At 41.1% G+C, this 27367-nt stretch overlaps 1 protein-coding gene across 1 annotated transcript; it reads right to left on the minus strand.

Moving 5' to 3' along the window:
- Positions 1–839: 839 nt before the first annotated feature.
- HDAC11 (histone deacetylase 11) lies at positions 840–24635 on the minus strand (the record flags this gene model as incomplete). The annotated part of the gene is made up of 9 exons (XM_084269826.1): positions 24538–24635; positions 22191–22291; positions 16891–17007; positions 12676–12718; positions 11341–11417; positions 9577–9639; positions 7428–7524; positions 4220–4398; positions 840–1082 (listed from the first exon to the last, which is right to left on the minus strand). Exons 1-9 carry the CDS (start codon positions 24602–24604, stop codon positions 840–842), a joined length of 987 nt encoding a protein of 328 aa, XP_084125952.1. The 5' UTR covers positions 24605–24635.
- Positions 24636–27367: the final 2732 nt, after the last annotated feature.

Consider the following 27367-nt stretch of genomic DNA (forward strand, 5'->3'; position numbering starts at 1 on the left):
ATAATGTAGTCTGCAAGAATTCTCAGAACTCTAAAATTAGGTTTCATTTCACTGTAGTTTCTTTACTCTGATTTACAATGCATAGTAACTACTGCCTTTCATATGCAGGCCTTATTTTGAGAGGCAAAAACTACACTGGTAATGCTGAGCCCTTATGGCTCACCTGCATATGGAGCCAAAGGCATTTTGCATTTTATTTCTCAACGTGTTTATGAGTAGGATTTAAGTCACTATCAACAATAAGAATAATACATAAATTCAGCAAATTTTGTTCTAATAAGCTATGGCTTAAAAGCCTACCAACTGCGCTGGTTTTTTACAGTATTGCACTTAATTTTAGTGTTAAACTGACAGTTGAAGCCTGCACAGAACTCGTTTTATAACAATATTTCAATTTAAAAAGCAATAAATAAAATGTAGTACATAAAAACCCCAAACCAAACACGACAGCAGGTTTAGTCCATAGTTCTTCCCCCCAGTCCAAACTGCATGATCTGCAGTAGGTCTGAGACAGTCTTTGGATCCCAACTGCACAGTTCTTTCAATATAACAGACTACCCATAACTGTTGTAAGAGAAGCAACTAAAGCTTTCTACAGTAATAATACACACCAAAAGACAGTACCCTTGAGTATATGCCTCCATTAGCTTAAAAAGATTTACTGCCTTTGCTCCAGGTAGCTTCAGAAGCTAGAGACAGTTACTCTGTGAACCGCATATTATCACTACTGGTTTATTTCACAGGCAAGTTGAGTTAAATATGTTACATTAACCCTGACAGTGACATGGACACTTCCTGCTCCTAAACCAGGAAGTCATTCCCTAAAATTTAGCGACTTGTCACTGCAGCGACAAGTTGGTTAAGTCTTTAGTGGAGTCTCTGATCATCTGCTCTACCTTGGGATTTCCAGCTCCACTGGTTGCTAGCTCCTTGTCAATAAGCCCCAGGTTGTGCAAATTGAGGATGGAATCAGCAATAATCCGTGCTGTCCTCTTCTGGTAGCCTCCAGATGTCACCATCAGGATCGGGATTCTGCGGCTTCTGGCAGCCTTGAACACGACTTCATCTCTCTTCACAATTCCCTGCAAGTTTACAACAGTTACCAAAATCATAAAAGGTGATACAAAGATGATGATGTAGTTCTAGCCTATGGTTTATGGACTTACAGCACTGATGAGTGATTAAGTCCTATGATTTACCATACAAATAACAGACAAGTCCCAGTGGCAGCTTTACATACATAATTAAAAAAAAAACCACATCAAAACCAGCAAATAAAGATCCTTGACTCTGTTTTAGAGGACAAAACAGAGAAGTCTACACTCTAGTATACAGTATCAATTCCTAGAAGAATTCCTGCTCGAAGGCCATAAACTCTAACCTGACTACAAGTTCAGTAGCATTCAGTGTTCTAGAGGTGAGGAATCAAGACTAAGAACGATTGTTTGAGAAGTGCTTTAGTTTGTGCTGAACTTGCCTAGCAAAGTTCAGCAACTTGAGCAAAATTTGAAAAACCTACAAAAGAACTAAAAATTCATATCAGATTTTACACATTCACAATCACTAGCTGAATTACAAGCTTCCAGTTTCTTTAATAAAAGCTAATAATAAAAGATTATATGGCTGAAAGGGGAGCTGCAGAATATAAGCAACAGTAAATCCATCAAAAGGAAAATAAATTCTAAATAACCTCTTACTAATAGACAAGGGTACGGAACTAAAAGTAACAGAGTGCTGAGCAAGAGGTACTGCACTGTCATTGAACCCATATGACAGGAAACCTGTGAGCCTCTTGGGTTTCAATTAAGTATGTCAGGGAAAAAAGAGTGAATTCAGAAATAAGGGAGAACAGAATTGAAATCTACTTGCACGGGAAAAGTAAAAGCAGAGAGTTCCAGAGATACAGAGAAGGCATAAACAATCCACTACAACTCCTCAGATGGACAAAAAAACCACTAACAAGATAATAGACAAGCACTTACAATGGAGAACTCAAAATTTAAATAACTAAAGAATGGGAAAGGTATTAAATGCAATCAAATACAAAACACTAAGGAAGCAGCAGCAAAGGTGTTACAACAAAATCAATATGCCCTACTCAGACTGGTTAGAGGAAGACTGTAAATACATCAAGAAATATTACTCTGCCATTAAAAAAATTTAGACCACAAGTGGTAAAGGGAAAGAATAAAACTCAAATGTAGCTGAAAAACTATTTTGTGAAACCATACAAAAGTAATGAGCTTTGCCTAGCTCAACAGAGCCCTGTGAAAGAACAATGGGAGCAAGGAATAGTAACTGGAAAATAAGACAAAGGGAACTGAAGAATTATATTAGGAACAGATCCTTAAAGGAAGTAACACAATGAGCTGTACGCCTCTAGGGAATGTGGCTGGCTGCAGCAAACGTCGTACCACCCAAGAACTGGAAGCAGCCGCCATTGGCAAGAGCCTATCTGCCTCCTTGTCCCTGCTCCAGCATCTCCAGTTTGGCAGGGGGGTTGGACACGATCTCTGGAGGTCCCTTCCAACCCCTACGATTCTGTGAACCGAGGGGATACACAGGGGCTCACTGCAGCTTTTACACGTTACCAACAAAGAAAATAGATCAAATGAACATGAGAGCCTGATAAAGCTCCTGCTCACACACAGAGGACAGAGGGACATACCCACCACACTGCAACGTTTCCAACTATAGTCTCAAGCACCAAGAAGCTATCACTGACTGCAGCCTGAGGAAGCTGCAGTAATTTTGAGTAGAACTAACACTATAGCAAGACTTCAAAATACAAATGACATCTATAACTGCCGGACTGAAGACTGGACTAATGAACCTGGAAGAGATGAATTACCTGGGTTAAACGCCTTCAGTTCTACCATTTCTAGCATGGAATCTCAAGCTTGGTGAAACATGCCATTCACACCAGAGCCAGAGAGACCAGAGAGACATGCACCCTGCCCTCAATTTGGAAAATAAAGCCTCAAGCTACACAAACCTTTTCTGCATCAGGCACCTGGGCCACTGGTTGCACAGAGAAACAGCACTTTGCCTTTCATCTCTACTTGAGACCAGAAGAATCATTTCACCTTTCTTCCCCCATCCCTACATTTTGTCTCTTTCCCTACACAGCACCCAGCAAGCTAGAGCAGCTCCTTTCTCCTGGCAATTAATGCTGGTCCTTCTCAAAGGACAAGAAAAATATTCTGAAAAGGCCCATTTAAAAGTGCCATCTGCCTATCACTAGCTTCCATTTCTCTAGGTGGCCACAGCTTTCCAAAAATCTCTGCTCCAAGTGAGATCTCACACCTTAACTGATATCGTCTCCAAGGTCAACACCAAACAAATCCAAGCCCCACAAGCTCTTCCCTTCCTCCTTAGAGACTTTTACACAGAAAGCACTATTCTACATTGAATGGGTGGATGCTAGAAGTGTATCAAACGTGAAAACAGGAGACAGACAGAACACAGGAGCTGTCAGAGAAGGAGTATTTTAAAAAAGAAAAAGGAGGAACTAAGAGATCTGTAACTTAATTTGTGGGGTTTGCGGGTTTTTGGGGGAGAAAAACCAGGCTTATTTCATCTAGAAGGTGAGGACTGCTATGAAGCATACAGAACTAATCAAAATTTAAATCTGGTGCCAAAATGCAGAGAGAGAGAGAGAGAGAGAGAGAGAGAGAGGGTAAACTGAACAGGAAAAGGTTAATAATATTTGTATAGAAAGGAATTAGGAAAAGGGAAAAAAATCTGCTCTTTTGCTAACGATGTCCAGAGAGGCTGCACAAGCTAGAACTGGAAGGTATCAGAAGAGCAGTTTAAAACAGCTGGGAGTGCTACTGAGGAAATGAGGGGTAAGATACATACTGGGGGCAGGTGACAAAAGGAACACTGCAAAATGGGTTATGTGAGGGTAAAAGAAAAAATAGGAGTCAGGTGAAGCGTGAAAATATATATCTCTGGTTACAGTCTGGATGCTCAAAATGAGTGTATTGTAGAAAGACAACAAATGAGACTGGAACAGGCACCCAAAGAACAAAAATAGCTAGTCAGGGAGAGACAACAAAAACATATGGTGAAAGAGGAACAGAGATGTATCTATAACAGGAAATCGCTCTGGTGTGGAGTATACACCTGACCTACGAAGGGCCACAAGTCATCCTCAGGACTGCCTCCAGTACCTAGTGAGGAGTGAAATCTGTAGGTGTTTCAGCATTATACAAACCTGAGGTGAAATAGCAAGTCCTCCCAACGGGTCGCCATCCAGAATGTCAGTGCCAGCATTATAAACAATGACGTCGGGTTTTAACTCGTTCAACGCTCCTTCCACGTGAGTATGTACCTTCTGAAGATACTCTGTGTCCTCTGTGCCCCACTCTAACTCCACCTTGCGTTTTATGGCACCTAAAAAAAACAAACACATGTTGCAATGTTACTTGATAAACAAAGCACTGTTTTGAAAGAAAATGCAAGGTTTAGGTACACAAAAGAGAGAACATTTCTGCCAATTCTATAAATACATGGCGTTTTCTCAGAACTCTGAATTAAGGAGAATTATTCAACTACTTGTTTTCCGGGCAAACGTAAGCACAGTGACCTTGAAAAAATTCCACTGAAGAGAGAAAATTAGATGCAGGAGAGGGGGGAAAAAAAAAGAAATCTGAGACAGAAGGGGAAAATGTTATTGAAAAGCTGCTGGTCTGCATGTCCGTTTACCAATCAGCAAAGAAGTCATAAGGAAAATTTCTTCAGTTAGAAGTAACTGAAATAAAGCATAAGGGGTAGAAAACACTGACTTGCTACTGCAGAGGAAACAGTCGGGGGAAAACACAAGATAAATATCACTGAGAAATTATGAAGATGTTTTATTTTTATCACAAGACTCAAAACTTTAAGAGCAAGAAATCATGAATTTCTGTGAACTACTTTATGAATGTATAAGAAGATTCAGCTTTGCCCCAAGCATTTTCAATTTAATGTTCTTACCCTGTAATCCTACCAGAAGAGCAAATAACTGGTCTTAATTTAAATCAAATTATTTCTAATGCTTCTAATAAAGCATTAGAAGTTAGACAAGGAGGGTTGAGAAGGCAGAGGAAAGAAACCCAAGGTTATGCAGCCTCTGCTTTTACAGAGTTACCTGTAACTCTAAATGTTAATCAGATCTATGTCAAAGGTGTTTCAAGGTATGCCATCTATCTTGAATTAAATGACTTGGACTCTTAAATCTTCAGCACCCAACAAGCGTACATAAACACATTCAACACAGAATGATTCTTTCTTATTCTCCTGATTGCTGGGTAGGGGTTTTTTTCTGCTTTCCATCCTGGCTCACCATTAGTAAAGCATTCTTTTTCTTTCTTTCTTTACTCTATTGCATCAACATTAGTTTCAAAGGTTTTCGTTTCTTTATGGAATTTTCCTGAATTATTTTCTTATTGTTAGATAAGTGCTCATGTAAGTCTGCACAGCTGTGCTCTTCTGAACAGCCTCTTCAGGGGAAAGGATCTGTTAGCTGCATAGAGCTTCTGAGGAGGAGGTAAACACGTTAGCATGGAGAACAACTAAGTATTGTTCTGATGAAACCAATAAGACATTAAGACCATGGTGAGTAAGATTCCATGCCTCTCCAGGGCTCCTGTCTTCATCTCCACCACAAACCACAGCATTACACCATTTTGTTATTACCCAGATGAGGGACAGATGGCCAGAGTGATGGATCTGTAGGTTACAATGAACAACTTATCCATTTGATAGACTTTTGTCCATCTCTTGCTGGTTAGTCAATACACTTCTGCAGCTCTGAAAACTGAAGTGGCAGAGCAACAGCAATGCTTTCTTTAAGGCCTGAACTTTGAAATTCAGCTGTTAACTTTTTACGCTAACCCTCCAGTTGACTGGTCCTTTTCCCCATCCACCTCCTCCTTCCTCTTCCTAGACTTCTGTGCATACCAAACCACATCCCCTCCAGACTCAATACACTTACAGCTAAGCATTAGGCAGTGTTAGCTAGTCTATTGCCCCACCCCAAGATCAGGGGGGAAACAACCGTACAGAAGAGACCCCTGTAACAAAACGTGGACAAAGTGAGTAGAAAGTCCAGGGAGACAGTGATCAGTCAGAGTTTACACCAAGGACTCATACTCTCAAGTTCAAGCCTCTAGCTCTTCTCAAGAAGATGCCCTTGCCGAGGTCATCATCTGGTCACCCAGCAGTACAGCACTTAAAGGATTTAGCTGCTGAACACCTATTGAGCCACCATTATGCAAACTACATACTACTAGACATGCCTTTGGTGGAGCACTGTGCTGCCTCCATCTGTAAGGAGGGAATGCTGGTACTCCCAGTCTCACAGGAGAAGGACCAGTTCCATGTTTCAGATCCGCTAACAAGGGCTTATTCTGTTTTGGTCTTGACCAGCCTGTTCTAAATGTCACCATCTGATACATGAATAAAGGGATCCTATTCTTAAGGGAAAAAAAAAAATAAATCTTGATTTGCTTGCAATTTGCCTGCTTACAGACATGATGTGTTTGAAATGGTCATATTTCAGATTAATACCTTCAAAATGCATAAATTACAATTTTCAAAATCTCCACCAGATTTTGTGAAGATGGTTTTAAATACCACAATGCACCATGCCCAATTCTTGCCAAGAACCCAGTTTAAGTAGGCTTTTCAGAACGACAACAGCACCACTGAAGAAACTCAACAGCAGAACATCTCCCCCAGTAAGCTATAATTCAGTGAAGAAATAAAGCCTGTACTAAACAACAGTGTTACAGAACCAAAGATCAAAAACTTTGGGCTTTTGCATTCTGATTTAACTATTATCAACCCCCCACTAATTAACTGTGACAGGGCACCAGACACAACCAGCACATCATGGTAGGGAGAAGCAAACAGCAAAAAACAAAAATCAAGCTCTTCACATTTGTACCAATTCCTTCTGCTTTCCAACTTGTTTCACATTCAGATGCAGCTTATAAAACAAGCTCTACCAGAACAACATCACCAAAATATATTATAACTTATGACTCTGAAAAGAGCACGAAACCTTTTTACACAGTATTAGCTAATCCTTAGGGAATTCTTTTCTAAATTTAGCGTGAGGGAAAGATTAAGTTCTAACAGTTATCTTCAAATCCAAAGGATTATTTAACTCATTGTTCTAAGTATGGCACAAGCTTCTGAACAGACTGCTAACAAAGCCCATGTAATTCCCACACCTTGCATTCCAGAAGGGAAAGCACTGCAGTATGAACACTATTGTGACGCATCCATGATCATGGAAAAGAGCATCTTCCATGTGAAATTAAAAAAAGAAAAACTAGTTGGCATTGTTGCAAGGAAGCTTATTGATAAATGAAGAGGTTATTTAACAACAGGGCAGGTCTTTCACATATTGGAAAATTAATTTCAACTATACTTACGTTTAGCAAATCCATCCCCTGGATAAATATATCTGTTGTAGGCATCCATAATATAAACCCGATCATCATCCATAAAGTCCCTTTCATGGCCATTTCCCTAAAGGAAATTTACAGTTAGCTATTCCTAGCATACTAGCACAGAACTACATAATCTGCAAATTCTAGCATAATTAAGACCACAAAGATCTGATATTTAAAACCCCTGTGCCATTCTCTTATTTATAGCCTTGAAGGTTTATTTTTAGCTGTAGAGTTTTGGAGGCTTTGACTGTATCAGTCTCAAAACTTCATGTATTATCAAAACCAACATCCTTATAGCTCTCCACAGGTAATTCTCATAGATCTCCCTGCACATGCAAGAAAAATAAATGCAAATTAGAAGGTAATTCCTTTCAGCAGTCTGCAACTGTGACCACCAAATAGATCCCTCATCTTCCAACTGTGGAAATAAAAAGGTCACAGCTGCAGCAGGGATCCTCGTCTTCTTATATGAGGAGTGATAAATAAATAAAGCAGACGATAGCTCTTCTGACAATTCAAGCCTTGGTGAGATGAGAAATCCCAGTTTAACATACTGCTGAACAACAGGAATCCATTAAAAACTGCACAGGGAGTAAAGATGGATGCTTAAAAGCAAACTGAGATTCTGACTATTTCCTCCACCCCCCAGTTTTAATTTCAGTAATATTTCTTTTGGCTCTCAATTAGACTTTGTACCATTAGTACAAAAAAAAGTCTTTTCACCACAATCACAAAGATAACTGTTGAAATCAGTGCATCATACAGGACCCCAGCCTCGACCTCCACCAGTAGAACAAACTATAGGAACAGATATTGCCACAGATCTTTCTTCAGTAGTTCACTTACATTGTGCCCCTGGACAGGAAAGTTTTATTTCTGCTACAAGTTCCCCTCACGGAAAAAATCAAAACAAACTACAAAGAATCACTGGGCTAAAGCTGGTGTAAGAGAGGGAATGGCAAAACCAGAATTCTTTATGCTAGAAAATGGCAATTCCTACTGATTTCTTCAGCACCTTTGGTCCACTACACACACAAAACAACCCCAACAACCACCCAAACAAGAAACCACTCCTGAACAGAAACTTCAGACTGAGAACCTGTGGGGGAACCATTTTCTTATGAAAGGGGAAACTCACCAATGCACCAGGAACTGGGGCACTTACAAGAGGATACTATCAGCACACTTAACAAGGATCTGCTGAGCTACTACTCACACCTCTCAGTCCCCAAAGAAAGGGAACAGAGGAGTGATTTCACGTAAAAGACTGTGTTACCAGTGGGACACCTCAAAGTCAAAATACAGCCCAAGATGATTTTAAAAAACATACCAATACCACCCCAGAGAAGCACAAAAATCCACGCCCTGGCAGAGATGCTTGAAGAGAATCATGAACACAAAACACCTTTCTATTGCATAATCTATGTCCTTATTTTATGGCAACGTTGGGATGCCTTAACTTTCAGATAAAGAAACAATAGAAGATGGAAAACCTGCAGCCATTACACTTCCTCACTGCCATGCAACTATTAAAAATGGTTTATTTACACAAAGTAAATTACCTCCAATGCTTCAGATTGGACATAGTATTGGTGCATTAATTGCTTTTCTAGAAATACCACTTCCCTCTTTACAGGATTTACCAGAAATGAGATTTGTTCTCAGCCCCCATAATAAATCACTTTACCAGGTAAGGAGTGATTCTTTACCTCGTTAGCCTGAATCCAGGCTTTGCATTAAAACACTGAAGGTCAAATTCATCCCCACAAAGGCTGCTGCAACAATCACACATGCTGAGCTACCTATAATTCTGTTTTAAGACAGTCTTGTTTATTCTGGGATACTGAAGTACTCTGGAGCCTGTAATGCCTGAGATCAGTGCGCAACTCAAATGGTTTTACATCTATCCACATGATGGAGCTACAACTCAGTTCAATTTTATTGAACTGGCTTAACAGCCTTTTGAACCAAAAAATAATTAAACAGCTAAACTGCTCACAGTTTCCATCACCTATATTACTTTTGTGTTCTGGGAGTGGACAGTTTATGCTATTAGGAGAAAAGGTATTTATCACACTTCTATTTTGAGAAAAATATTTGCAGCATTAAATACAGGTAAAGTACTCACCTGATGAGCATCCAGATCTATAACTGTGGCTTTAGACACCCCTTGTACTCGCTCAAATAGGAACTGGATATATTAGCAAAGAAAAAGATTGGGGAAGTTATGAGGTTAGGTGGAAGTTTAAAATACACAGGCCTGATTTGAACATAGGGCATGTCCATTTCATTCAATTATTCCAAATATACTTATATATTCAAATTATTCCAATATACTTAACTACAAAACCTCTAATTATTTAGCATAATTTTTTTTTTTGTTGTTACAAACTAAAATCCACTATCTGTTTCTGGCAGATGAAATGCACAGAACATGCGTAGTGCCACCTCCTGCACAGGTATCCGCCTACCTGTAGGGAAAGTTGGTGGGGAGAGGGAAGAAAGATTCATCTTCTTTTTCTCCCACACAGCATGGGACAACACGCAGGATTTGGACATGCCTTTCTACAGCATCCCACACCAACTCATAAAACAGACTCCACAAAAGAGGCATAAACCCAACTGTGCCAAAATCCACAATGGAGCTCAGGGTAACAAGCCCTGTTGTAGTAACGTTGGTTCCATGCGGGTGTAGCTGGTACACCTTTGTCTCCTGCACCAGCCAGACAAGGACAGGTCCAGTTTAGGATTATAGAGCTGATCATGGCATTGGTGCTGCCAACCAGTGACAACACAGAGGAAGCAACAGCAACAATTGTGGATTGGGACACAGTGAAGCAAGAGCTGCCCAGGCCCCAGAAAATCAAGGAGCTAACTCCACAAGACATGGATGACAGCACAAGTGAGCTTAGCAGCAGGAAGGGAGGAACAGTCCACTATAATGGCATCCAACTGCATAAACACAAAATCTACCACTTAGGACACGCTGCTGTAGGGACTGTATGCATTAAAGCCACTTCTACTAACAGAATTCATCTCTTACCCCATGTCTGCGAAGAAAGAAATCTTTTGTAATTGAGTCTTAACTTTGACACGTTACTGTCTTTAATACAGACATGGGAAGACCCAAAGATTTTGTACAAACTGTCACCCACTGTAATTTCTCAATCTGTATTTTAATGATAGGGAAAGTAGAACAGTGTGGGTTACTTTCCTGCAAATTACCGTGTATAGAAATTAGGATGTTATGTCATATAGCGTGCTGCAATCATCAGAGCTTTTTTCTCTATGGTTATTACTGATACTTTATTAATGTTCTAGTATACAAATACACCACAGTACATTTAATAAAAATAAGCCCTAATTGCAGAAGGCTCTTGCTTCAGCCTTTCAGCAGCTAAATACCAAATATATTCACATTCAGTGATTATTCACATTTTTATTCATTAATTCCAACCACTCTGAGCACTGTATAGTGCAGCTCAAGTCAGAGGGAAGATTTTTGTCTCCGCATTCATCTTGATTGTAACCACTGAAAATAATATGGAATTTTCAGGTTCAACTGCAAGGCTAGGACAATTATCATTGAGGATATTAAAAGTTGTCTGGTTTGATTTTGAGTGGTTTTTTGCAAGAAAACGTTATTGAGGTAACTATAGTGGTTATTCACATTCATAACTCTGACCCCTGCAACTCCCCCCTTCCAGTGAACACCACTGCAGATGCATTACGTTCTGCAGCATCAAGTCCTGCATGTTTTTCCTACTCCTACCCAGATACAGAGGGCTTTATTTTCTCCTATTGTGATGTGAATTGGCACTTACGAATTTACATGGATTTTCTTCCCATTCGCACAAGTAGTAGGAAATGCTGGTTTATGAGTACACCTTACCTTAATAGCCAGCGTGATGTCAGCGTACGCGCAAAACCCTCCGCCTTTGTCACTTGAACAGTGATGAAATCCACCCCCTAAAGATAAAAAGCAGTGAAGAGGTGAAAAGCTAGATAGAAGGAAGACAGAAGGTCTTTGCAAAGAGGCAGAGATCACTTACAGGTCAGGTACTATTTTTTTCTTTAGCAAATACCACACCTAGAGCTGCTAAACCTTTACCTAGCTACGTAAAACATCTGCCAGGGGTTCTGTATGTATCATAGGCATGGTCTACCAAGCCACCAGGTGATGGATCTGCATTGTGTAATTAACAGTACAGGGCAGGAGGGAAGGACACGTGGGAACAGGGCCGTTCTCGTGCTGTGCAACGGGTCAGAGAAAACACCAAACAACTGTGGCGTTACCATCACCGGCACATACCACTGCCTTTTGCAAGCACTGAGACCAGGAGCAGCATTAAGAGCTCCACTTTAACACACAAACACTCAACATGAAAAAAGTATTTAAACCTTCCCCCTCCCAAAATATATTGTTTATAAAGTAAGATTTTTTTCCTGAGAAACACCCTACAAATATACATAGCAAGAAATTTAACAAGTTTGCTCTATATATCAGTAAATATATGACAGGCTTTAGGGGTTGTTTTTAACTTCTATTTAATTTTTAATATCAGATATTCACCTTGTAGATGCATGCATGAAATAAGAGAAACATCCCAGTATTTATGAGCTCTATGAAAATGACAAGCTAAGCCTTACATGACACAAAATATTGCTTTGTTACTAGTAAACTATTGCACTGCTATTTGCTGGGAGCAGGAGAGAGATTTATAGTCACTATATGCTTCATAATTCATTCATTCAAGCCTTTCAGAAAAAATGCAGAGCCAGAAATAGACACTAACTGGTACAGCCCTGCCAACCAGTGTATCAGCCAATCCCTTGATCTGCGAAAATATATACATTCACTGGTGAGAAGATCTATGAGAATTGATTTATAATTTAAATGAAGATTTTATAGAAATAGTTACATTTTCTCCAATCCTTATTCCCTAATTTTTTTCATGCTTCTACAATCCTTTTCCTTACACATGCTATGATATCTTTATCCAGTGACCTTTTTTCCTTCCAAAAAATATTTCATTATAAAACCGCAATAAAGCTGATAGCAGATCCAGTACTTCTGTTTTCCCCTTCCTTTGGAGCTGACTTGAGTTAAAGCACACTCCAATCACTGTCTATTATTACAAACAGAGTACATCCATGCTAAATGGAAACAACACAATTTTCAACACACCATTTCAAGTAGCATTTAACGTGCTACATTTGTACTTACCCACGTTGATTGCCCAGCCTCTATCAACAGCCAGTTTTCCTGCCTTAAGAAAATTACAGTGAGAACCCCAGGAACCAGCACAGGGGCAGTTTAACACTGGCTGCTTCCACCCCAAACCCAACCCTCAGTGTTCAGATGTGCCCACTGAACTCCCAGGTGCTTTAGCACTCCCAGTCATTCTGAATCACGTCTCCAAATACGAACCACCCAAGACTATCCTCAGCATAACCAGTTGAAAACAGTATCTGATCCCATCTGTATTTCACTCTCTGGCAGTTGAACAGATGTAAACCTAACTGCTGTTTGCAGAGATGAACACCAAACATTTAGCAGGCAAATGAAAAGAGAATACAAGTGTTGGTAAGAGGAAAAAATTAGCAAGAATCTCATTATGTCCTTCCTGTTCAAGTAAAAACCCTCCAAATCCTGAGAAGAGAGATAAACATAGATTCAGCTGAGCACGGGGACAGAAAAAGTGCTACAGCATGAATTGTCCTGTGACTTCTTAAATAATGTAACATACATACAGTAAAATATTACCGAGCTTTTCTCCCCTCCAATACTAAGTAATTGTGCCTGTATCTCCCTTTTGAACTCAAATAACATTCAGGGAAGGAAAAGTAACAACAGAGAAGGGATAGGCAAGGCTTAAACGATGAAACTTGAAAATCCCAACTTATTTTGGCTAGGAAGAGTCAAGCAAGTGTCTTATTGCGTTAAGTTTTGTATTAAAAAATGACATTACTAGCTATAATTAAAAAAAAATAAATCATGGAAAGAACATATTGCACATCATATACAAATAGAAGCTTAGACAGTTGAGAATTCTTCATCAACAATATTTATATTTGAACAGTTCTAATTTGGTATTAAGAGAACTACTGGGAAGGTAAACATCATCCTGGTATGAACACACTAACTTACACAAATTAAATCTTGAGAAAAGATTGTCATTTCTGAATTACAAACCCCATTAAGTCACAAGGAAAGCACATTATCTGTGATTTAGCATGCTTCCTAGGGATCCTTCACCAAAGGACAATCTTCCTATACTGCTAAAAAAAAAATCATTAAAAAGTATAGGAACTCAACAGGAATCTTCATAATAAACAGGACCATCAGGTGTAGCAGAAGATTGTGCTTCTGACTAGTACTGTACAAATTTTACCAGCTGATTAATCAAAAAGGCTTAAGTGACAAAAAAAGATATAAACAACAGTATATGGCAGCAAGATAAATATTCAAGTGACCCGTGATGTCATCCATATAGCAGGAGGCACAATCCACAGGCACACATCAACATGACCACGGTTCTAACTAGTAACACACCCCTCAGTATCAAAGGTAACACAAGTACAACGAAAAACATCACAAAACTATGTCAAAGTATTAAGAACCAAGTTGAATCAGATGTCCCATGCACGTACTGTCCAGACCCTCAAGAAAATATCAAAGAAGAATATTTAGACACTCTAGACTCACCCCAAATACTCATCTCTTGTACCATTACTTTCCCTCCCTGCCCAATTGTACTTCTCTGTACAGCTTGGTGACGACAGGAGAAGACTCTGGATATTCGTGTTCAGCCCAAACCCCTCATCTCAACAAGCACCACCACCAACAGTCAGGTATCAGGCACAAAACAGAACCTACCAGGAGCTGAACAGATGTTGAAGGACTAAATGGAGACAGAATGGAGCTACTACTTTGACAGTAACAACCAAAAGTTTAAGCACTTTGAACTATATGAACATATGAAACCTGAATTCTTTGAGTACAGAGATACCAGCAAAAGCAACTTGGTGCTCCAGCTCCTGCTGGGAGATTCCCAGGAGAAATCAAAGTGTTCCAGGTTTATGCAGGTCTGCATTAGGGAGATGCACTGTGCTCCACTTCCATCAACTCTGCTTTTGCCAGTTAAGCACCCACTGCAGGAGGCAGCACTTCTGTCACCTAGTCCATTACCATAACCCAGAAATCTGGAGACTTACACTTTTCATGTATTTCCTTTCCTCACTATCTGACTTCAAACAACATGTACATCCAAGACAACAGAGCAACACAAAGAGAATTAATGTGGAATTAAGGGCAACAATAGTTAGAGAAACAGAGTCCAAGGTGGGCAAGATACATACAACTTTTATTTTCGTCAAGAAAACCATTTCCCACTCTCAAACCTCAACTAACCAGACCCGCAAGGATTCTTAGACACAGTAAATGCCACAGGACTCACCCCTGTTCTCATGATTTAGGATGAAACCACTGGCCATTTTTCTTTGCCAGCTCAGAGCAGTGAGCAGCAGTTAACTCAATTTACACAATCTCAGCATTAAGGAGGTGACTTCTTTTTCCCCTCTACTATTCCCATGTTCAAAAACTTACTGGAAACATTCCTTTGCTACTACTCTGCTATGATCACAGCTCTCACCTTATCCTTGAATTCTGAGCAAAATTCTTCTCAACACACACACATCTACATCAATTCCTTTTTCAACTACTCCAAGTACTTGAGAGTATCATCAAGAACTACATTACACAAACACCACGGTCCACATTATAAATAATAAAATGCACCAGTTTACAACACAGCTCAACCATAATAATATATTCAAACTTTTTCAAGAGCTCCAGATAATTGAAGACCTATGACCAGAGTATGGACATTACAGAGGGAGCCAAAGGCTGAACCAATGACATTCATAAAACAATTAAATACTACCATTTTAAGATGTTTCCAAATCTTAACAGTAGACATTTAAATACAGGCACAAGCTATCTAGTCTATTCTCCCTCCTCTGCTACCTTCTGGTAACAAAACCCAATAGCTGGCAGAGTTACTTTTACATACACACTTGCAAATCCAGCAGCTGGATGGGACACAGACTTATCAGGAATATTAATATACTGAGAGAAATTGCCATTTTTTTCCTGATAAGGCATTGAGTAGTTCTATCATTAGAGGAATAAATGCAGCAGAAAAGCAAAGTTCTGTGGACAGCAGCAGGAAGCCACCTATTAGCTTATTTCTGAAAACACTGCCAGGACTTTATCATTCGTTTATGGCTTTTCCATCTCTCTCACCTTTAGTATCTAGTAGTTGCAGTAAGTTGTATTCCCATAGCTGGCACAGGCATACTCCGAGTGGTTTGCCAGCCCACAGAACAGTGTTCTCCAATAATTGGCATCAGACTGATATAGAAAAAGCAATATGGATTTCTATCCTTCTCACATGCACCCACTGTAACCTCTACCTTCATGAAAAGTAGCAGAAATGCAGCAAAGATCTACTTGTAACATAATATTAATGATTTCAGACAGGATTATTTGTCTTGCATTTCTCTAACTGTTACACCTCACTGCCTGCAAAGAGAGACACGGACTGTTCCCAGCTCCCCCCACCGCAGAGCTGCATAGTTTCCTTTCACATTATGACAAGTAATAAAAAGAGCAGAAAAGGTTCCATCAGTTACCTGTTTACAATTATGAAGGCACCTTTTCCTCAGTACACAGTTTAAATAACTCCTCCTTGGCTCCAGTTGTTAACTGTTTTCTTTCCTTCTACCTCTTGACACCTCTAATTGAAATTCTCAGGCAAAACCAAACACCTGGCGACATCTCCACAGCTCTTCTGAGCAGAGCACTCATTGCACTAATTAAAACCAACTTTATTTGGGTGACATGGGCTATGTCTTGAGTTCAGCTGAGCTGCTCACATAATATTTACAGAAGAAAAAGCAGACAAATTAACTTTCATCATTAAAACGAGCAAGGTGATGTGATTTTTAAATTCAATCACTTGGCTACTCTCAAGAGCAACCAAACCATGCACCTCTTCCCATACCATACCAAGGACACCAGATAAGGATGTGCTTTACATATACCTTCCATATTATCCATTTTGAAACCTCCCACCCCTAGAATTCATGTGTATCTGAACACTGTTCAAAACTAACTCAGTTTCTGTGTTTGCCTTTAGCCCCGCTGTGTCTATCACTGCCTGCACAGGCTCTACAGCTCTGCAAATCACAGACCAGACAATCAGTCATGTCCTTCACATTTGTGGCTACTAACAAGTGGCAACTTTGTAGCTAGGGTTGCACACAAACTCCCTTCCCTCCCCATGGCTCAAGCCTTCACTTCAAGTTAAGTTCACAGCTTTAGAGGGTTTTGATCACTAAGTTTAAACATGATAAAAGTGAATCAAGAGCACCTTACCATGATGGTTCCTCCTGTCTGGGTTCGCAGAGGTTTCAAAACTTTTCTCTGAACAACAAAATTGGGAAGAAAGGCAACTGGTGGTATTTCTGTGATTGTAGCCACAACAAATGACCACTACAAGGGGGGAAAAAAGTTCCAATTAATGTAGCCTGTCTTAATGATGACATTTAGATCTCTCATCAGCTGCTATTTACTGAAAAGGAGCTCACAGGAACTTCACAAGACTTATTAGTTTTAGGTGGAGGTGACAATGAGTCTTTCTTAGTTATCTCCAAATAAGTTCACCCTCAAGCAGTTAACTATGAAAATCACATTCAATCACCATCACTGGATTTTTCAGATTTTAGTATCAAATGGTAATAAATCAGAAGTTTTTCTGCAAGCCAGTATTTCAGAAAATCTAATATCCCTGAGACTGGGAGGAAAAATTGTAAAGTGTCCTTCACCAGTATTAACAGCCAGCTATACTTGATATATTGTTCAAACCTAAAATATCTTTCCCCATGTCAAGGTGAAAGGATACACCAAGGAGAAAGTAAAAACAAAGAGACAACTCAACTAAGAAGTTCAAATAGGCAAGTGAACACAACGCAAATTTTAGCATGGAGAAGTGATTAAAACTTATTTAGCATATTAAACACTTCTGGAAAATGTTTCAAGGAAACATTTTGTTGAAAAGTCCCATCATCAAGAATATGATTTGAAGGTTAGAACAGAAAATATTGGCAATATGCAAATGCTTTTTTTGCAAACACATATAGATTACTTCAAAGAACTTCTACCACCATTGCTACCAGCGATAACAATTCTAAATATATTTCAAAGCCTAAGTCACAAGGAATATACCTCTTCATCCCATACAGGAACACTCAGGTACCGGTAATTATAAATTTGATACCCTGTTCAAGGACTCTGAACAGAACCTTGTTTCTTCAGTGTTAGGAAGCCTAAGTAGATGCAGCTCATTCCTTGTCCTTAGCTGCTTCCAAACACCAGGACATGCAAGCAGTCAATTTTAACCAAGGTCAATCCCATAACAAATTCGGGCTCCTCTGATAGTCAAAACCACCCCAGCATAAACTGAAGGTATGCTGGCTTCACAGTTATCTATGCTTCAACCACAAAGCACTGCTGGGGGAGGTGGAAAGGGGGCATTACTGGTAAGGGTCTCAAGTACCAACTGTATTTTGTCAAATATTTTGTTCATTTTAACCTCTCAACTGCTTTTGTATTCCTGAAACTTTATTCTGTTACTCTAAGACATTGCTGTTAACATACTGTCAGCTCTCCATCATTAACAAAACATTTCAATTGTTTTGTCATACAGCCAGTGTTGATAAAGTCCTTTAGCAAGATGTTTTAGCTTTTAAAAGTAAAAAAACTAGATTGAACTCTGTTCTAAAACTGAATTGAAAAGGTCACAGTCAGATGAAGTTTTGATCTTAAGTGTGAAAAACAACCACAAAAACCCAGACAGTTTTAATGCAGTTAAAAAATTCACCTCAAGGGGAAGAACTGGGAGCAGCAAAGACTCCCATCAACATACTTGCTGCTGCAGGCCTTCCAGTGAAGGCAAGACATGCACACACGGTACAAGGGAAGAGTAAGCAGCACTGGGGACACGTACAGAACACACCAAGCCCACAGACAGGCACTGCTTCAACCACGGTCCTTTACTACATTTATTTAACTGCAAATGTGGGAGAGCAGTAATTTGACTGTGAGGAAAGTTTTGGGGGTTCAGAACACAGCTCCAGACTACCGAAAACAACTCTCAAAGCCAACCAGTATAATACCTGAGAAATCAATCGCTTCAACCTTCAGACAGGTTTGTGGCTTTATAGTTCCACATGTTAACTTTGTCTTCCAACGTTTCCTGCAATAAACACCTGTGTACATACTCAAAAAAGGAACTGGGTTTATACAATTGTGTAATTTTTTCATGTTGTAAAAATAAAAAATATTTCATAGATGAGGACTTCCTTAATTACATCTTTAAAGCTGTCAGCTGGCTTGCACAGCACAAGTCTCCACACATATTAGCTTCCTCTGATAGAGAACAAACTCATCAATGTTTCTAGTACCTTTTTTAAAACTCTATTTTTTGCAATGAAATTGTATGTTTCAGAAAAACAGTTTCAGCTACTATCTCTTTTGCCAGATCCCTGGTTCTCACTCAACCTTCATCATGTTACTGAGTCTCTAGTAAATTTTTGCAGATATGTAATTATGTAACAGCAGAAATTAAAACTTGGTCTGGGAAGAGTAATAGTAATCTAAAAATCATTCAGCAACATAACTAAAAAGAATGAGTAAAAGGTATCAACTCCAATTCTTTGTTTCTACTGCTAATATAAATTTTTTTAAATGTTTGCCTTCCTGTGTTTTCTTAAAAGGAGTAAGAAGTCAGGCCAACCCCTAACTGGGTGTATTTTCCTTTAATACAAATTAACTATGAGACACATTAGCAATACTGCCTAGGGTAACATTATACTAAGATGTTACATCCAAAAAACCCCCCCAAAACTAAAACAAAATGAACACTTTCAAGAGTTCATTTCCCCTGCCTAAGCCCAAACTCTACCACAACATCCACATTTAACAAGTATATTCTCACAGGCCTTTACTTACAAAGTATTGTTGTTAACAACTTCAATTCCTTAACTATTAAAAAAAAAATCTTATTAGTAAGCTTAAATAATAATTTGACATATTTTATAAAGTTAGTGTGCAAGGACCAAAAGTTAAACTGAAAACTATTATTAGTACAACAATGTAGTTGGTTTTATGCTGATACATCCTGGAATAATACAGTGATCAAACCCAACCTCTGATGTACTGCCTTTCACCTTACACATCTGTTCATTCCAGTATTTTAAAACAGCCAACAAGACATCCAATTAAAAAGAGCTGGTTTGTTCTTTAATATCTAAATTTAAAGTGTGTTCAAATCTTTCATAAGCTCCTGGAGCTACTTCCTGCCTCAAGGGAAAATTCACAGCCTTACAAGTCCAACACCAAGCAGGTAACATGGAACTGTATTTAGAAGCTTGCCTGGGACAAAGATACATGGGTCCAATTTCAATAGCTAAACAAAGTACCTTTTTAGCTTGAATTAACATAAAGCATCATAAAGGAGATTAGGAAGCTTGTAATGACCACAGAAAGTTGATGAAACAGGTGATAGCCAGGTGATACAACCAAGAAAACCAACCAGCCAAAACACAGTTTTGCTGCGTCAGTCTCCAGTCTCCCAGTCAAGGAGCTCAAAACATTAAAAGAAATCTCTGTTAACCAAGTGGTACCTAATCCTGAAGAGGATTACTCGTCACTTCAGCTGCAAAGAATATCCTACTGCGATTGTGCAGCAGTGTAAACACAGAAACCTGCCAGACCTTGCTCCTCGTGACTGTGTACTCACACTCAGGGTTTCCTCCTACCACACTCAAATACTGTTACCTTTAAAATACCACTTTTGTATACTCCTACAGACCTTCACTTCTTACATTCACATTTACATAAGAATTTAGGTAAAAGGCATCAAGTTCATTTATCTGCTCTGATGACCTTGGAAATTAACATTTTACAGCAAGCCACCGCTTCCTTTCATAAACCTTCATAAACCTTTCACCCATGAAGTTAGAAAATGAGCCAGGAAAAAGCACAATGCAGGAAGCAAGCAGAGACAACAACTGCACAAACTGAGGAACTGGAGAGGGGAATTTCAAGTGCACCCAAAGGTGCCCTTTGTACCCAAGCCCCAACCACACATGTTCAGCTGGTTACTGACACACCACACAGGCTCTCTGAGCTGTTTTACCCAATGCCTCTCTCAGGCAGTAGCTCCACAGGCTGAACTGGTTATTTCATGAGACTGCTTCTCCCAGTTTCACTCCTGGGAGCCCTGCCTGTTCCCCCAGGCACACTGGGGACAGCACAAACAGGCAGGTACCACCTGTCTCTCAGCAGATGCACTGATGTGACCGAGCAAGCATCAAAGCACACAAGATCTTGAGCACCAGAAAACACTCCCTATAATCAAACCAATCCACTTTCCACTAGGCACAGCATTCCCAGAAACACAAGCACCTCCTCAGCCTTCAGAGCAGATGTAAAACAAAACGATGCCACTTATTGGTAGATCTGTATTTATCTGGGCACAGCAGACTTTGGCTAAGGCAATACAGAGGACAGATACCCAGGGCCTTTTCATGTCTAGCTCTGCTGCTTTTCATTTGAAACCAAGCACTTCTCTCTACATGGCTTGGCAGCAGTTTGCCAGCATGACCAACACAACACTCCCCAGTTTCTACAACTGCACAAAATATCCTCTCCAGAAGAGAGGAACAAGAGATACACAGTTAAAACACATCTGAATGCACACAACTACTGTCTTTGAACACCAAGTCATACAGACAATTCCCTGTGAAGCCATCCTGAAGGTACTAAAATTATTATTATGGTATTCCAAACTGAGCCACATACATTACACCCTGCTTCAAAGAAGCAATTCAGTGAAAAGAGGTGGGCGGTTCGACAGAATTAAAAGCTCAATATCAAGAATAGCTGCAGTAAGATCAAATCTAATGAGGTATGAAACTGCAGGTAACCTTACAGCACAGAACCAAGAAGCGTAGGAGAACTCGGAAAAGGAGTAAGAGTCAAAGAAGATCTCACAATTTAATAGATCCCTTACACAGAAAAATAAAATATCCCAGAAACAGCAATATGAGGACTCTTTCACTGGTGAAAAGCAGAGATACCTCAAAATAACTTCTTCTGAGTTATGAAATGGAAGATTATTTCTACTATGACTCCCTTCTCTGCCCTCCAAGAGTTGCAAAATAAACACAATGTTACCTGTGCTCATAAAGCAATCCTCACAGTAAAAAACACCCAGTCAAGTGCTCCGTTTCAGCACTCTCCAATGTATTTTCAATTTCAGAATGCTTTGCTAGAGTAAAACAACACTTTTGAAGACTAGGCCCCTGGTACTAAAGAGAGCATCATTTGCATCTCAAATATGATTACTACTCTTATGCTTAACTTGGCTGAAATATCATTCCAGATCACCTATACGAGACTGTAGATCCTCCTTCCAACCCACCCCTCTACAGCACAAATTGTCAACTATTTCTATGCTATTCTTTCAATACTCTCAATGATGATGTTGAATTAAAACATACCATTCTGTAATCTGTAAAAGTTGATTCAATAACAAATCTAGTAGAGTATCTCTGTCCCTGGACACTATTTCTAGACAGTTTGCTTCAAAAACACATTAATAAGTACAGCACCTTTAATTTATTAAGGTAGCGCCTTGTGTGAACAACCAAGAGATCTTCATCAGTAGCTTCCCGTGCCTGCACAATCAAGTCATCTGCAATTAGTTTTTCTTCTGAAACAGGAGAGAAATAACAGTTGGCATTGTATACCATAATCCCATACTCCACCCTGCCAAAGAAGCTACTTTGACTGTGAGTTAGTAACTTCATAGGTAATGTACATCACTGAAACAGCTTCTGCTTAGTCAGCATTTCCAAATTTTCCAAATACATGCCCTCTATACAGGTAAGCTATTAGACCAGTGTGTATACGATAAATATGGATTACAGAAAGTTTTCAGTGTGCTATCATGCTAACTTCTTGTTTAAACTAGAAGACAAGACAGGTAGTGACAGAGGATGGACAGACAACAGAATCACACAGTTCAGGACTTAATACACAGCAAAGTCTTGCTGCTTGTGCCATCCAATATTCACCAGCCTAATGTGCTGTAAGGAATCCCACAGTTGATGCCAGCATTTAATTCACTAAATCAGAGGAGAAATAAAAATAAATAATCAATTCTAAACAAAATAATTGCTTGGATATTTGCCAAAGCAAATGCTTACACTTGATTAGGTTACTTCTCTCATACCCATACCTCCATTTAATTTCATGAAACATCAATGACCACCTATTCATTCTTTCCCTTGGAGACCAAAATATAATTTATTTAAAAACTCTAACTTTCTAAAGGTAACAAAATATCCCTCCAAGACTTAAGAATGTGATCAAAGCCGTTATGTTCGAATGCATACGTCTGGATGTACTTGCCAGAAAGTGCAAGTGAGGGTCAAGTGAAAAAAAAGCCAAGCTGCATAGAAAAACAAAGTTGTTTTGCATATGATCAAAACAATCAATAGGTATCAGGCATCGTGCTGATCTTCCCAGACAAATTTCGGTATTTAATTACTGCATGGTTGCAGCCCCCTAAGACAGTACCTCTTCTCTAAGAGAAGAAAACAACTTCCAAGTGTGAGAGATTTTGCTCTCAAGTGTTATACTAGAGCAGCACCTACAACAATATTTGGTTTGGAAAGCTTACATTGCTCTTGACTGAGGCTTGAGAAACATTTCATTCACTCACTGCTGTCAGACAAAGCCAGACTGCTCAGAGTTTCATTCTTGAGGAAGGGGAAGGTAGGTGCAGAAAGATTTTTTTCTGGTGATTTTCTAGGCTATAGGCAACAATATAGGGTCAGTTGCTGCCAGGAGCTGCTACAGAGCCAGAGAAAACCAGGAGCACCTTGGAGTACCCTGTGGCTTCTTTCCACTTTACAAAGCAAGGACAGTAAAACTATCAGGAAGACTAATTTTCTGTGAAAGAGCAGACACTTCACAAGGCAAAGAGCCAGAGGAAAAGGCTTTACATAGAGAATGAGCAGAAAGGCAAAGGTTTTGATTAATTAAGAACACAATCATAGAACACAAGACAATTATTTCAAGTTCTTAGAGGGAAGATCCAAAACCCAGCTGCTAAGTGGGGTGTCAGAATTTGTTTAACCTCAGTTAAACCAATACCAGGCAGCCAAAGTCAGAAGAACAATACATAAATGCAAAACATGATCAGTTGAACGAGTCATTAGGAGCCCATAAATGTAAGAGTGATGGCTCTCAGATGACCTTTCTCTTGGCAAAAGAAAAAGCCTTTTTTTTTTTAACTTCATGAGCAAGCTTAAACTTTGGATGAAGAGAAGCCAAGATTTTGTAGGCCCTGATCCTAACCTTGGTTCGTATATCTTTATTTCTTTTGGGTATCCCTCCCTGTGTCTTCCAATTTGTTGAACAGCAGTACTGAGCACCATCACAAGAAGTTCTGCCTGCCACCAGAGGTGTCTCAAAGCCCTCCCCAATATCACAAGGCCAATAAAGAACACGTTTATCTTTCAGCCTGAAAAATGCCATTTGCCAGCAGACTGTCTGCAGGTGAAATTGAGTAACTGTTACACCCCACAGAAAGGCAGTCATTAACACATGTAGTTTCACAAGCCACAAGGAACATCCCAGTTCTTGCTACACCAGCTGTAAAGCAATAGAATTGTAAGCCAAACTGTTTGTAAGCTTGCAACTAACACAGGCAGGATTTCCCATTTGTTGCTACATAACTGAAGTCTCTGTTCGGTTTAAGATCCAGGCTTGGTCCCCAAAAGAAAGAGGATGCTGGAACAGCAAATGGCACCCATCCTCAAGAGGAAACTAAAAGGAAATATTCTCATTACAAAACTGTGGAATATCAAAACACAACACACTGAGCTATGTCCACAAGGCTCCAGCATTCCACACCCAAGCCAGGCTAAGAGGTACCTTCTGTTACTTTACCTTTCAGGAAATTGATTACTTTTCCCCACTTCCCTGCATCAAACGGGTGCAGTTTCTCAAGTCCCATGAATGTGATGTTGTAGTCTGGAGAATATACGATAGGCCAGCATGCTGGTGGAGCATCCTCATACAGCTCAGTTCTGTGAGGCCTTGAAAAGTAAAACATAAACTAGTCACCACTTTCAGCAAGTATTTACAAAGACAAATATTTTTCCCTAATTTCCCAAATTAGCTTCACATTAACTAACTGTACATTAACTTCTGATGGTACTTCCCATGGCTACTGAAGAAACACTTGGTTGTTTAGTTGTTCTTCAATGGTTGGATCAGGGAGAGCAACATCTCTCAAATCCAACCAGGGCAGTTAAACTCCTGAACTAACCAGCACTGGGGAAAGGATGAATAGCCAAAGACTGAAAAACATACATTAATGAGTTATGCATATGAAGTTCACTGCAGACCTTCATGGAAACATTTGCTTCTCTGCCCACATCCCTCCAAGTTCATCAAGCAGCACCTCAACCTTAGAAGGCGCATCCAGTTTTACAGGCAACACAGCCTTCAACAACCACTTTAAACAGACTCATTTTAAAGTCTGTATTGAAATACAACTGAAAAAAACTAAGCACAGCACTCCTACACACAATGCTTCTGACCACACGAGCCTGACAGGACTTCAAGGATCCCTTCCTAGGAGCAGCAGAGTGTTTAGTGACCAGGGACTTGGCTTCGCAGCTGCCTAGCACACAACCACATGACAAACTCTCATCACATAACCCTTAACCTACACTTTCCTTTATCCCCCCTTTTTGACGACCCATTCACAGAGCAAAGGCACTCCCCCCCCCCCCAAACCCCACAGAGACATCTTCTGCTCCCCAAACATAGCTGAAGTTCACAAAAGGCTTCATGACTCCCAGAGACAGAGGAGTCCTTTGTCAGGTGAACAATGCAAACAGAGAACCCTTATTCCCAGCTCAAATATACTCCAAAACCACCCATTAGAGCCAGCCCAAGCCAACAAGCCACACAAACACAATGACAGCTTTTCACAGGCCCGCAGTCCCAACACCCACAGGCCACCCACAGCCCCCTCGTAGCCCTCCCCCACCTCCCCTCAACAGCAACAGGCGCCTTTTGTCACCCCAAACCTGTCACCCCGGCGCCCGGTCTCTCCCGGCCGCCGGCTGAGCCCCAGGGCCGAGGGAAGGGGACATGGCCCTGAGGCCGCTGCCTCCCCCGAAGCGGAACACCTCTGGGCCGAGGCCCGGCACAGGCTAACCCAGCGCCCGCCTGCGGTAGCTGTGACGCCGGCTTTTAGCGGCCGACAGCGCCCACCTGCCGGGAAAGGCACGGGCGGCCGAGCGCAGGGAGGCGAAGCAGCGCCGCCGCAGCAGCCCCCGCCTGACGCCCCTCACGTCGCCCCAGGTGCACCTTGCGGCCTTGCCCTCGGGCAGGGCTGGGCCGCGGACTCCGGAGCTGGGCAGGCCTGGGTCAGGCGCCGGCCGGTCCTTCCCACCGCCTGCCTGCCCGCCCGCCCCAGCCGCCAGCGGAGCCCCCGCCCGCCCCGGCACTACCCGACGCAATACTCACATCCCCCCCACCGCCCGCGGGCGCCCTGGCCAGGCCACGCAAAGTACGCGGCGGCCCGACACCCACCGCCCTGCGGCCCCGCCCCGCCGCGGCGAGACACGGGGTGGGCGGGGCGGAGACGCTGAGTGGGCGGGGCTGAGGCGCGGGGTGGGCGGGGCGGAGATGGGGTGGGCGGGGCGGAGATGGGGTGGGCGGGGCGGAGATGGGGTGGGCGGGGCGGAGACGCGGGGCCGTAGTGCCGGCCGCGCCGCGGGGATCCGGCGCAGGGTGCGCAGGGGCCGCTGGCAGGGAGTCGCCGGAGGGAGGGACAGCTCTCACGCGTGGAAGAATCGGGAGTAGTTCTGTCACGGCTCTGGGGAAGGTGTTTCTAACGTCATCTTCCAGGTGGGAGTCGGCGTGACGGGCGGGATGACATAAGGTCAGCAGCAGAAGGCGCTTGATAAAGGGACCCCTGAGGGGCCGCGGGAGAAGCGGCTGGTCCGATGCTGCGGCGTTAGGGAAAGGCAACCCCGACAGCCGGGTTTTCACATCAGTTGCTGCTGTGATCTTGTGTCGAGGGGCTGGAAGCGAGGCCACGCAGAGAGTCTTGTTTGATAGGAGAACACGATTCTTATTATAAAGTAACATGAATGAGACAGTGGTGGGTGAGGAGCCATTGGAGGCCGGCAGCAGAAAGAGGAAAACAGAGGAGAAATAGCAGCAGAATCCCCACTGATTTCTGTCAGGTCAAGGTTCACTCCAGGAACACTACCCCTGAGACAGGCACACAAAGAAAGTGAGCTAGTTTCAGGACAGAAGCCAAGTGCTACATGCACTTTATGAACCCTGCTTGCATATATGCAAAAAGCACTGCTTACACGTGGTTGTACAGCCAGGTCAGTAATACTGTCATGAAAAATGGTCCATCAACAGGAGCAAGGATGAATGTCCAGAAGCACTCTTTTCTCACAAGGCATAACGTCTCTTTATGAGAGTTGCAGATAAATGTCTTTTCTCTTAAAATATGCTGGCTTTGGCTTGGCATTCAGTTGTGATGGATGCCTGGACTTCACCTTGGTATTTATTTAGCAGCAGGAAACTGTTATCCCAAGAAAACATTCTATCCCTCTGACATTATCTTTTAATTAACATTTCATTTTGTTCCAGCCCTTTGTGCCCTTGCCTCAGTATTAGTTCAGTGTATCTACCTTCTATTCCTACTTACTACTTACACTTGGTGCTTAATCAGAGGTTGAGC

This window comes from Gallinula chloropus (assembly GCF_964237585.1).
Source record: "Gallinula chloropus genome assembly, chromosome: 12".
Lineage (NCBI taxonomy): Eukaryota > Metazoa > Chordata > Aves > Gruiformes > Rallidae > Gallinula > Gallinula chloropus.